An 11,827-nucleotide genomic window follows, 5' to 3' on the forward strand; every position below is an offset into this window, starting at 1 on the left:
CAGGAAGCAAATGCCAGCTGAGGTAGCTAGGGGCCCTGCATTTTGGAGACTGCTGTAACATGCTCATGTGGCTGCCTGGGCTGAGAACGGGGTGAAAGATTAACAGCAGAAGTGGGTTTTGCTCAGCCAAACCACTGGGACAGCTTTGTCAAGCCTAGGGATAAAGTCACTTAATCCTAGCACTGTGACCAGAAGAAACAGCTTCTATTCAGTCTTTTCGCGCAGACCTGGAGCTGGCAATTCCTTCCTGGTGCAGGGTGACAACAGTGACACGTCTCATTATTAATGACAGAACACTCACATTTCCTCAGAATACCCAGTTAGGCAGAGGACCCCGGGACCCCAGCAGTGCTGGTGGCAGGGCCCTGTGAAGGTCCCCAGTCCAACCCTCCACTCACTGCAGGGCTTTCCCCAGCACTAGGTCAAGGCAGCCCTGGCTGTGTACAGCAGCATCTGGAAATTCCCTGAGGATGGAGACCCCCCACCACCACCTGCCTGGTGCTCTGCCCCGGGGCTGCACCACCCTCCGGAGAAAGGAGTATCCAACCGGAACCTGCAGGGCTGCAATCTGCGGCTGTTTCCCCTTGTTATACCCCCGGTGTCACCAAGAGTTTGGCTCCGTTGGCTTTGTAGGCAGCTATTAGATCCTCTGTAGCCAGGATCTGTGTACTCTGTTCACCAGACTAACCAAGCCCAGAACTCTGTTGTGCTTGGTGCTGTACAAACAGAGAAGGACAGGCAGGGTCCCTACTGTGAGGGTTTTAAGCTTCAGTTCTGGTTAAATTAAAGCAGTGTCCCATTGTTGCTTTGCAGGAAGCTTTTCCTGATTGGGGACGACTCCGTGTAGGCCTCCTTGTTCCATCACATTACAAATGAAAATACTACTGTGTTACTGGAGCTAGCGGCATGGCCTTAGCTCTGTGGCTGAAACAGGATGCCTTGGCCAGAGGAGTATGAACATCTCATTGTTCCTTTACCACGCTCGCATGTGTCCCGTGCTGGTCTGCCAGTTGACTAATAACTCTTTGCTACTCTTTTATCCAATTCTGTGTCTGTCAGGTGTCCATACTCCCTGACAATATCCTTCTTGCTAGAAGATGGTAGATAGGAAGCCTGTAGGGTAACCACATTAACCTGACTCCTTCTGCTTGATAGTATCACATTCTGGCGTAACAGTGAATTACTGCATTAAGGCTTCCAACATGCTCTGGCCAAACCTTGTATTTCCTGGTTCTTTTTACTGTGCTTGTAGCGTCCTATAAATCCTACTCTAGAAAATAGGGCTTCCTAAGCTCCAGACCTGCAAAGCGATTATTTTCATAGAGAAATGCTATTCAGGGCAGTTTATCCTGTAATGTTGGGGAGAATACCCTTGAAATGTCAGCAAGAGAACTGATGTGATACAAGCTGTGCTGAAATCTCCGTAGTGACAGTGCCAGCGTTGCTTTTCCAAGTCTCATTGATTAATTGTCTGCCTTGACTTATTGGATCCCTTCTTCGGCAAACCTGGCGGTTTTGCCCTTGTGTGTGGTGGCTCTCTGCAAGTCCTAGAAGGGCTCTTGGTTCTTCCAGTGCCTTTGGTCAACTGGAGGAGGCCGAACTGGGGTGCTCTGAGTTCAGCTTTGAGAGTCCTTGGATGATAAGCACTAGACTTCCAAACAGCAGATCCCTCTCGTCTACCGGACAAACTCTGGCCATAAAAAAACCCATGATCGTAGCAAATCCTTCCCTCTCTCTGTTTGCAGTCCAGATATCCCCAGGTGTGGCTGATGGAGCAATTTCGTTATCAGAGCAAGCTGCGTTTGGGGAGGGTGTGTGTGTGTGTGTGTGTGTGTGTGTGTGTCTGCCTGTGTTTGTGTGTCTCCAGAATTCTGAGTTCGCAAATTATTTTCCCTAGCAGTATTGCAATTCTGAAAATTTGGGCTGTGATCACATAGCAGATAAAAAGGCCAGTTAAAAAACAAACAGACAAATGCACTCAGAGTTCCCATCCTCACTCAAATTTTCAGATGGAGGCTGCTTGGCTCTGTGAAATCCACCTGGGGACATGTTGTGGGGAAAGTGAGTGGTGGTGTTCACTGACGCTCTTTGCTGCGAGTACGCTGGCTCATGCAGCCAAGACCTGGGAGTCATGATGAGCTGTGACCATATGAGATGTCATTCATGTAAGTGTCAAATTGCAAGATGAAGGGCCCCAAGGAGAGTATTGCTGCTCCTGCGATTCCCTGTGCTGCTTGGCACTGAGCAAATAGTGACTGTTAGGTGCCAACCAAGCATAACAAGAACAGGTTGTGGAAAAGGAAAGCGGATTGGTGGTTGCATACTTGAATTTTAGGCAGAGATTTGCCCTTTATTTGTTCTAACCACAGTGCCCGTCCTGAGGTCAAGACGTATTCTTGTATGTCTGTTCATAGCAAATATCTACATATATGCAACTTTCTGTAGAAAGTCGTATGCCTATTAAAAAAAAAAAATTGAAACCCCATTTTATTTCTAAACACAAGCTTTCTGTGAGGAGCAGAGTTATTCTTATAAGCAGAATCTTTGCCCAAATGTTTCTAGCCATTGGCTTCCCACTCTTTATTAGCAGCTAGCAAGGATGTCAGCAGACCCCATGGGCCTGTTGCTATGCGCACTGGTATTTTGGTTTTGTAGTCATGAGCTTGCGATGCACGAATTGTCAGATATGCGGCTTTTGTGCTTTAGCAGTCCTTGAATTGTGTTTGTGCTATCACTTTCTGTATTTCAACAAACCAGTGTGGCCCTAGCTTCTTAAAATGTCAACTTCCAAGTGTTAAAAAGCACAGAGCTCAAATTCACCCCAGCTTTTTGTTGAGCAGAAACAGAATAGGCACTGCCAAAGTTCAGAGACTGTGTCACCCAGTAGCTTGCTATCTGAGAGTTAGTCTCAGAGAGACTGAGAGTCTCTTGGTTCTGCATGTGGCACAGCTAATCTCAAAAACAGGGCTGTGGCGAAGTGTGGGCAAGGGTGCTGAGGGTGTGCAGACTCCTGCTGTACTGGACCTTAGATTAAATCCTACTGGTGGGATTTTTAAATTTACTTTTATGTGATGCTAGACCAAGGCTGCTGTCGGGAAACCTCAACTGTTTGTCTGCTGCCCACAAGACAGTGTTCCTCTTCTCCTGTAAATCAAACTATCCTTGCATAAGAAGGAGCACATTTGAGCCCTGTTGTATTTTAATGAGAGCTGGGGGATTTGTTCCCACCTTGTATGGTGTTCTCTGCCTGTACAGAAAGAGGTAATGTGCTATTGACACCCATCGTGAGCGACTCTGGAAGAACAGGCACGTATGCAGATGTGACCTGTATGAAGTTGCGTCTTTTCCTGGCTTTGGAGTCTGCAATAACTCAAGTTTTGTTTTCCTTTTCTTTTACTGTAGCCATCCTTGGCATGCACACCTTGATGAGTAACCAGCAGTACTATGAGGCACTAGGGAGCAGCACAATAGTGAACAAAGAAGGGCTCAACAGTAAGTGATTTAGAGCGCTTAACCATCCGGAGTATTTGGCTACCAGTTTTGAAGCTGCTAGCAGAGAAAAAGTGGGAATTATTTTTAGGCTGCGAGTTGGATTTTATTTTCTTTGCACTCCTGCCCCCCATGCCAAGCTTGTGTGTGTGACTGAAGACCCTTTCCTTGGCTACAGCACAGTTGCTACAGCTGTGCGGTCCTGACTCGGTGCCTTTGGGGAAGCCGTTTCTTCTGCAGTCTGCCGTCTCCTGGTGTTCAGCTCGGGAAATGCCTGTCCTGTGACTGTGGAGAGGCTGCGTGTTCCCAGGAGATCTGCTTGGGGAGAAGCAGTTCTCCCGAGAGACATTTCAAAACGCTCCCTCCTCCCAGGCTAACAGGGAAGGTTAAAGTTAACAGGAAACATTAAAGTTTTAATGGACTTTGAACAGGAAATGTGGCTCTTGGTTGATCATTCCAAACACAATGATTTCTTCATGTCAAAACTAAAACAAATTGACTTTTAAGAGGAGATGAAAATGTTTATTTTCTCTCACTCTTTCCTTACAAGTGAAACCTGGGAAGGGGGGAAGGGGACCGTTCAGATGGACCGTAGTTCTGTTGCATGCACCCAGAAGATTTTACAGTGCTGTAGCCATCCCCCATCACCTCCCCACAGGCCTTAGAGCGTCCTCTAAGGCTTCTCAGCTGAGAAGTTAAACAGCCAGGAGCTAGTGCAGGCCAAAAAACAGTCCCACACAGGCAGTATGCCTGTGGTCACCCAGTTTGGGACCCTGAGAGCGTTTAGCACCAACCCCTGGCTGCGCTGTGCAAGTTGGCCCTGGTGCATGGCAACGTTTCAGAGTCAGTGAAGCTGCTGAGTGCTTGTACAATCCTTGCACCTCATATGCTTGCAGCGTTTGTCAGGTCATACTCCTCCTTCCCAACACTGCTTCTGGAAGAGGAGAGACACATAAAGAGCATGCTGGTATTTCAGGTATTTTGGGTTTTGCATGTTTTGCTTTTCACTTGCAGGTGTGATTAAGCCCACACAGTACAAACCAGTTCCTGATGAAGAACCGAACTCAACAGATGTGGAAGAGACTCTGAAACGAATACAAAGCAATGACCCTGACCTTGAGGAAGTCAACCTTAATAATATTAGGGTATTTGCTCCTTCCTACTCTATTCTCTTACTAGCAAGAGCAAACGTTTGAAACACAGATGGCAGAGACCAAGTACGTTGTGTTGCACAGAGTAATGGCATAACACTGCGTGTAGCTGGGTGCCACATATGCCCGGTGCTTTCCACCTCTGTCTCGGGCGGGGTGGGTTGTTACCTGCTGTCTGATAATGGTATGGAGTCAGGAGCAGGAGCTGTCTGCCAGGGCTGAGTTGTGTTGAGGACAGCTAGAGAAACCCATCTCCAGGCTGTCTGATTAAAGATGTTTTAGGTTGTTTTTAATGGTTTCCTCAGTCCCTTAGAGGAGTGGCTGTTTATGAAAGATAAAATAGCGGGAGGAACAAGGTTTCATAATCTTAATGCTGCCGTGCGAAAATGAAGAAACCTCCCTTCTGGCTTGTACCTCTGTCTATGTCCCACCCGTCCCTTCACCGAGATACCTTTACTTCTTTCTTGTATAAAGCAAATCGTGGCGCACCACAGCCTTTTATGCTGCCTCTGGGACAAATACACATGCTAAACAATACAGTTTCTGTTTACCCTCCTTAACTTCAGTCCGTTAAGAGCTCCCGTCTCACGAGGTTTGTTGAATGATGTCGTATTCAAATAGCAGGAACATGGCTGACTGCATGCGCACAGTAAAAATGCATGTGCCCAAACATTTTCATCTGTCTATAGCGAAAAGATTTTTACTTCCGTGTTTTCAACTGTGGCCAGTGATCCTGAGTGTGCCTTAAGGACACCAGGCTTACAGAAAGCAGACGCTTCTTTCTGTGTTAGACTCATGATTTTGGGGAGGCACTTCAGAAAACTGGCGAGTGGAGGTGGAAGAGATGACGCTCTGCTTGGCTCTGCGTTATCTGCAGATGGCTTTGGTTATAGGTGTTGCCAAACTGTGTGATCCAAGGTAAGAATTCCAAGCTGGGGATGCATCTTATAATTCTAGACAGCTGAAAATTGTCTGCATCTGAAAAGGGTATCTACAATCTCCGATGAGTGAAGAATACTCATTTTGTAAGGAACTCAAAATAAGCAGCGTGGATGTATCTTCTGGGCTGAGATAGCATGGCAAATGTTAGTCTGAAAAGAATTGTATAAAGCAGTATTGAACAGAGCAGTCAGAAGCGACCATGGCTTATACTAAAAGGAGATCATTTCAGGTTGTGCTGAATTAAGGCCCATAGATGGAAATATTCCGGAACATGACACGAATGTTGCTCGGTGTTATCATTAGTATTAAAAAGCACAGTAGCAATGCTTTAAAGACTCATGGATCCTAGTTACATACATCCCCACAACACTTTGGTTGGTGAGTAGCTGAATTTCTGGACCATGAAACTGAACAGCAGAGACTTCCAGTCAAGGCAGTGAGCTATCAGCCGAGTGGGAAATAGGGTGAAGACATTCCCACAGTCCTTAGGCCATGATGACTTTAGCTAGAGAACTTGTAACAATATTTATCATATCCTTCATGAGTTACCTGAGTGTGTTTGGTAATGGTTGCAGCTTGATTGTGATGGTTGATCTTGATAATAATTTTAAAATATTGTTTAAATATAAAAGATTTGTTCCAGTCATGTACCACAAATCTGAAGACAGATGAGGGCCTAACACACATTTTCTGTGTTTCTTTTCACAGAATATTCCCATCCCAACTTTAAAAGCCTGTGCCGAAGCACTGAAGAATAACACCTATGTAAAGAAGTTCAGTATAGTTGGAACAAGGAGCAACGATCCGGTTGCTTTTGTAAGTACTGTGTCACATAGGCTAATCGTTGTAAGGAAGTTGTCACATTAATTGTTCTTGGGCAAGATATTCTCAAAGCAAGTTACTTATTGCTTTTATACATTCCATTGCCCTTGGCATATTCTGCACTTTTGTTTTTTGCTGCAGCCATTCCAGTTTCACAAGCATTAATGAAAGCACCCATAGACAGACTCCGCTTCCTTCAGTTCCTTCTTCCTCTGCAGAGATTTCAGCTCTTTATTCCAAGACACAATCCCTTAATCCTATTAAGAGGTCATATTTGTCCTTAAGAATCTCCCAGGAGAAGTGTTGTAGGCAAGAACTGACTTCCTAGTGATATATTTTTTAAAAGTCTAGGAAGAAATTTGTCTGTGACTGATCATCATACATCATGCTCCATTTACTCTTGTTTGTATGAAGCTGTATGCCCCTGTGCGCACACCCTTCCCACTCAGTGTGCACGTTCTTCAGCTCTGTTTCATATATTCCCTTGTGCAAACCTGTGCATAAACAGAGCCCTGCATTTCTTATCTGTGACTTTGTGGGTGAGAAAGGGTCTTTCTGGCTGCTCTGAGCAGCCTTGAAACATGAGTGGGGATGCAGAAAGGTGCTGAGCTGTTCTCCCCATGCTCTGAGAGGGATGACTGCGGGAGCTCAGCACCTACCAAGGCACGGCAGCTTACTGTCCCTCCTGCTCTTCCCATCAGTCCTTCAGCTGCCACATGTCGTCCAGCCCCGTGCTGGAGTGTCTCGGCCTATATAATGTAATAAAGAGAGCGAGAGAGTGAACTTGCAAGTGAACCTGGCTGTCCCTGCTGCTTTATGATTAGATCTCCCCCAGAGCCAGCCTGGCTAGTCCAGGGAATAGTTCACACTCCAGGGACTGCTTTTAACATGCAGCACAGATGAGACTGCTCCCAGGCTGCATCGTGGCACAGGCTGCCAGCAGACTTCTGCTCTTCCTGTGACACCCAGGTGATCCTTTTAGACCTACACACATGCACATACACAGACACCCTCCCCCCCCCCCCCCCCCGGCCACCAGTTTCCCATTAGAAATAAAAAAAAAACATTTTTGGAAGGTGAGCGCAGCCCTCACGTTGTTTCAGGCGCTCTGAACTGGGGAAGAGCCCTGCACAGGCAGCGCTGATGCTATCTGAGGGCCAACAGGGCAGTGTACAGGACGGGAGGAGTTGCAGAGCTGAGTGCTGTGTTGAGTGGATGCAGGTCAGCCCTGCCCCTTGGCCTCAAGGCTGGGCACCATGTTCTGGTGCTTTATGTTTCTTCTGCTTTATGACATAGATGGACTCTCTGAGACAGCCTACAAGGTAAGTTTATTAGAGCTAGTGGCAAAACTAGGGGGTTTGGGAATGTGCCAGCCCAGTTCTGGACTTAGCCACTGAGGGAAACAAGAGACATAATACGGTTGTGATTCTACTTGAGAGGAAACCTTAAAGTTGGAGAATTCCTTTCTGCTCAAGACAGATGTTCCTCTCTCTGACTGCTGTAATAGGAAGCATTTCAGCTCCATGCAAAAGGAGCAGTGCAGGGAGAAAGCGGGCCAGGCAGGAGGTAGGGCTGAATCTGAGGCTAGCCAGTCTCCCTACCATCACCATGCTCACTTTAGAAAAGGGACAAATGAAGCTTTTAGGGCAGAAGCATGTGTGGACTGGACCTTCTGGCATGGGCCTAAACACTTCTGCAATGAGACTTTGCTGTGGCCTCCAGTACATTCACATTTGAGAATCCTCCTGGGCACAGGAGGGACCTCCTGGGACAGGAGGGAAGTCCCTTCCTCTTGCCCAGAGCTCTTCCATTCAGTGGCAGTGAAACCACCCAGCATCCAAGGTTCTCCAGGAGTCTTCCAGAGGAGAAGAGAATGGAGTCCATGACCCTCTGGAGTGCTTTGAACCTCCTTGCCTAACTGCTAGCTCTTCCTGTGTATCTCTGATGGCAGGCACTGGCAGAAATGCTGAAGGTCAATAACACCTTGAAGAGCCTGAACGTGGAGTCAAACTTCATTTCTGGATCAGGGATATTGGCTGTTGTTGAAGCACTCCAGTATAACACATCACTCATAGAGCTTCGAATCGACAACCAGGTAAAGCATGCACGAGTAGGAACTCTGATCAAGTAAAGATGTCCTGACTGTGGGAAATCAAGTGACTGGTCAAAGTGGGTGGTGATTGCCTGATGCTGCTATCACTTTGCTTTGGAGAGGTTTCAGCCCCTTGTCTTACTGCAGCTCCTGGCAGCTTTGCACTACTGTGGTAGTGCAAAAAGCTTTCCGTGTTCCCAGTGCTGCCCCGGGGCTGCAGCAATGCACTTGTCCAATATCACACCGTGCTCTGAGCTCTGGGTCAGGGGGCTTAAGTAATTTTAAGTCTTTAGTAAAACTGAAAATTTTATTATGAAGCAGGGAAATAGAAGGTACATGGCAGGAGAGGGCCGGAGCGTGTAGTGGTAGAGATGCCATGGCAGGTTAGGTTCCCTGGAAACCTGGAGGTAGAACTGAAGCAGCTAAGCTATCAATCAGGAGCCCTGGCACGGCGGACTATGAGGTCAAGATGAAAGGCCCTCTAGACTGCTCTGCAGTTGCCAGGCCCTCCAAGGTAAAGATTTTGAGCAACAGAGCTCGTGGGTGATGACTTCTGGAATAGTCAGAGCCACTTAGTTTATCAGGATCAGGCCTGCAGTTTATTTCATTGGCTAGAAATGCTGAATAAACCAATAGATCCAAAGACAGAGAGAGGAAGGGAAGATGGCAGATTTGATGGCTCAGTCTGAATCACCCTTTTACCTGACCGACTTGGCAGGGTCTGCACGCCAGGCTGCATCTCTAAGAAAGGAGGATAAAGACATGGGCAAGTACTAGTCACCTACAACAGTAAAACATTTGAGCTTCAAAAGGTTCAAGTGCCACAGGTTCCTGGGCATTGCATAGTAAGGGAGAAGCACAAGCTTCTGGTCCATCTCCAGGACAGTCAGTGGCAGCACAGGGAGTCTTCTGAGGGCTACTGTGAAGAGGCAGTCACCGAGTTAAAAAGCAGGACTGGGAACCACATCTGCCCTCACTTGCTTTTCTGTTTTCAAAAGAGCCAGCCTCTGGGCAACAAAGTAGAAATGGAAATCGCAAATATGCTGGAAAAAAACACCTCCCTGCTGAAGTTCGGTTACCATTTCACTCAGCAAGGCCCCCGGCTGCGTGCATCTAATGCCATGATGAACAACAATGACCTAGGTGAGTTGGGCTGGCTGCTAGCCGGTGAGCACTGAGACATCTCTCCTTTTGCATGCGCCTGCCTGTGGGTTCTCCTGGTGGGCTACCTGGGAGAAGGGCAGAACTGCTCATGTGAAGGCTCCCGTGGATGCGCTTGAATCAGACATCACCTCTTGAAGGGCCTGGTGATTCCTTGCAGCCTTCACTGACTGCTTCCTGATGCAGCAGGACCAGTGGCAGCTGCTGTCACCAAGGCAATGAAGTGTGCTCCATTCTTGGAGAAAGTGTGCAGCTAGACCTGCTGAATACACAGTGTTTTTGGCAGTAGCAGTGGGTCTTGTGTGGAGGAAGCGAGAGCTGTTAATGATGTGCTTTGGTACAGTAAGTGATATGGTATATGGCAGATGGGTTGTGAACTGACAGCGCTTTTGATTCTTGCCAGCTGTTTGTCTGTCTCTAGTTTCATTTCCACTTTAACAAGGAGATGAAAAATAGTAGATTTGAACTTTGAAGGCAGTGGGGCCCATTCCTCTACTTGGCCCATTCCCTTCAGTAAATCAGACTTAAAGTATTTCTGGAGAGAGGTGTGAAGCCATGTGGTTCTGAGTTATATTAATATCCCCAATGAAGTCATCAGAACTGCTTGTGAAGCAAAATGTGGGCAAGTTTGAAAACTGCTGTTTTAGCTAATGCTAGCACTTGTCTACAGGCTGACCTAGACCACTGGAAATCAGTCCAGCAGATCAATAGTTGAATGAAGTTAAAATAGCAGCTTAGCTGTGTTGCATTGCCTCACTGTATAGATGGGGTGACACAGACGTGACATGGCCAAACTCTTCTCAAAGTGGCAGACAAAGCAACAGGGAGGAATGGCCACAAGTTGCAGACCCGAACATCCAGTTGGCACATTAGAAAAAAAGTCCTTCTCCAGGAAGCTGGAGAAGCCCTGGGACATGGCACCGGGGAGGGTGGGCTTTCTGTAGCGCAAGGGTTTCCAAGCTCAGACAGACAAAGCCAGGGCTGCCCTGAGCTATGGCTGGGGAGAGCCCTGCTGTGAGTGGGAGGTGGGGCTCGGAGCACCAGAGAGCACCCCCCCCCCGCCCAACCAGCATTGATGATGAAAGAAAGGCCTGGTTAACAGGCAGGGTCTGAGAAAAGACCTAACATGTAAATGCCAGTCATGAAGAAATGGCAATGAACTGGACCTGCATATGGTTTACCAGTACAGTCTGCTGGCCTTCTGTCCCTTTATGACTCAACTTCAGGTTTGCAAGCCACAGCAAAATAGCTTTAAGTGGCTGTCAGGTAGATGATAAATATGTTTAAAAAAAAAAAATAAATCACGCTGGCTTCAGAGAGTACCATGCTCTTAGGATAGCATGGCCACGTGTAGAGCTACGGGCCAGTGCCTCAGTGACTACAAATACTGAGTATCACAGTTCATGCTGTATTGCTTTTCATTCTGGCTGCCTTTGCATTTTGGGTCAGTAGAAAGCTGCTCCAGGAAAGGCTTGCTGTTTTCTGCCTTTTAGAGTACAGCAGGCTTTGTAGGACCACGGAGTCCGTAGCATACACAGTAATTATCTGAAAGATACGTTAATCTAGTGTTTTAATTGTTCCTGCTTTGAAAGGGGGGGGGAGGAGTTGAAGTCACAACTTTGCCTTCCATGTAGCAGTTGTGTAGTTTGCCTCTTTGTGTTAAGATCTGCATTATGTCTGATTTGGTTCTTGTTTACAGCTCGCATTCATCGATGTGATGGTCTCTGGCAATAGCTTCTCAGCTCTACACCTGGACAATGTATAAGTATAGAAAAACTTTATTTTCCTCCCTGTTAGCAACAGCTCTCTGCTTGTGCACCACTCTGGTGCTCTCGCCTGCCATCACCTGCTACCAGAATGCTGCCAGAATTTGGTCTTGGTCCTATAGCTTCTGTTCTTTAAGATGTCCTGTCCAAACTGGCTGTGAAGGCTTTTATATTCATTCTCATGAACTAATTTCTACATCCTCTTTCCAGCTTTTTTTTCCCTTTTTTCCTTGCAAGTATTTCTTGAAAAATCGTGGTTGAAGCTGTCAGAGCTGCAAATTAACTTTTAGAGAAGATATGAGGCTCATGTTAAGATATGAGAAGATATGAGATCATGTTAAGCATGTTCAGAAGACTGGAGGCTGAAGTCAGAGGTTTAGATTAAAAAAAAAAAAAATCCATCT

The 11,827-nt window shown here is 46.8% G+C and overlaps 1 protein-coding gene across 11 annotated transcripts in view; it reads left to right on the top strand.

Moving 5' to 3' along the window:
• TMOD1 (tropomodulin 1) overlaps positions 1 to 11,827 on the top strand; it is a 38,645-nt gene that overhangs the window by 25,401 nt on the left and 1,417 nt on the right. For 6 of the 11 annotated variants that reach the window (XM_068929054.1, XM_068929055.1, XM_068929052.1 and 3 more), the window contains exons 5-9: positions 3,403 to 3,492; positions 4,504 to 4,634; positions 6,291 to 6,398; positions 8,356 to 8,499; positions 9,495 to 9,639. In XM_068929054.1, coding sequence (XP_068785155.1) covers positions 3,403 to 3,492; positions 4,504 to 4,634; positions 6,291 to 6,398; positions 8,356 to 8,499; positions 9,495 to 9,639 — 618 coding nt within the window. Of the gene's footprint in view, positions 1 to 3,402; positions 3,493 to 4,503; positions 4,635 to 6,290; positions 6,399 to 8,355; positions 8,500 to 9,494; positions 9,640 to 11,356; positions 11,423 to 11,827 lie in introns of all 11 variants that reach the window. The other 5 variants (XM_068929058.1, XM_068929057.1, XM_068929056.1 and 2 more) reach the window with 2 other exon arrangements.

The sequence above is a fragment of the Struthio camelus genome, chromosome Z (genome assembly GCF_040807025.1).
Source record: "Struthio camelus isolate bStrCam1 chromosome Z, bStrCam1.hap1, whole genome shotgun sequence".
NCBI classification, from domain to species: Eukaryota; Metazoa; Chordata; class Aves; order Struthioniformes; family Struthionidae; genus Struthio; species Struthio camelus.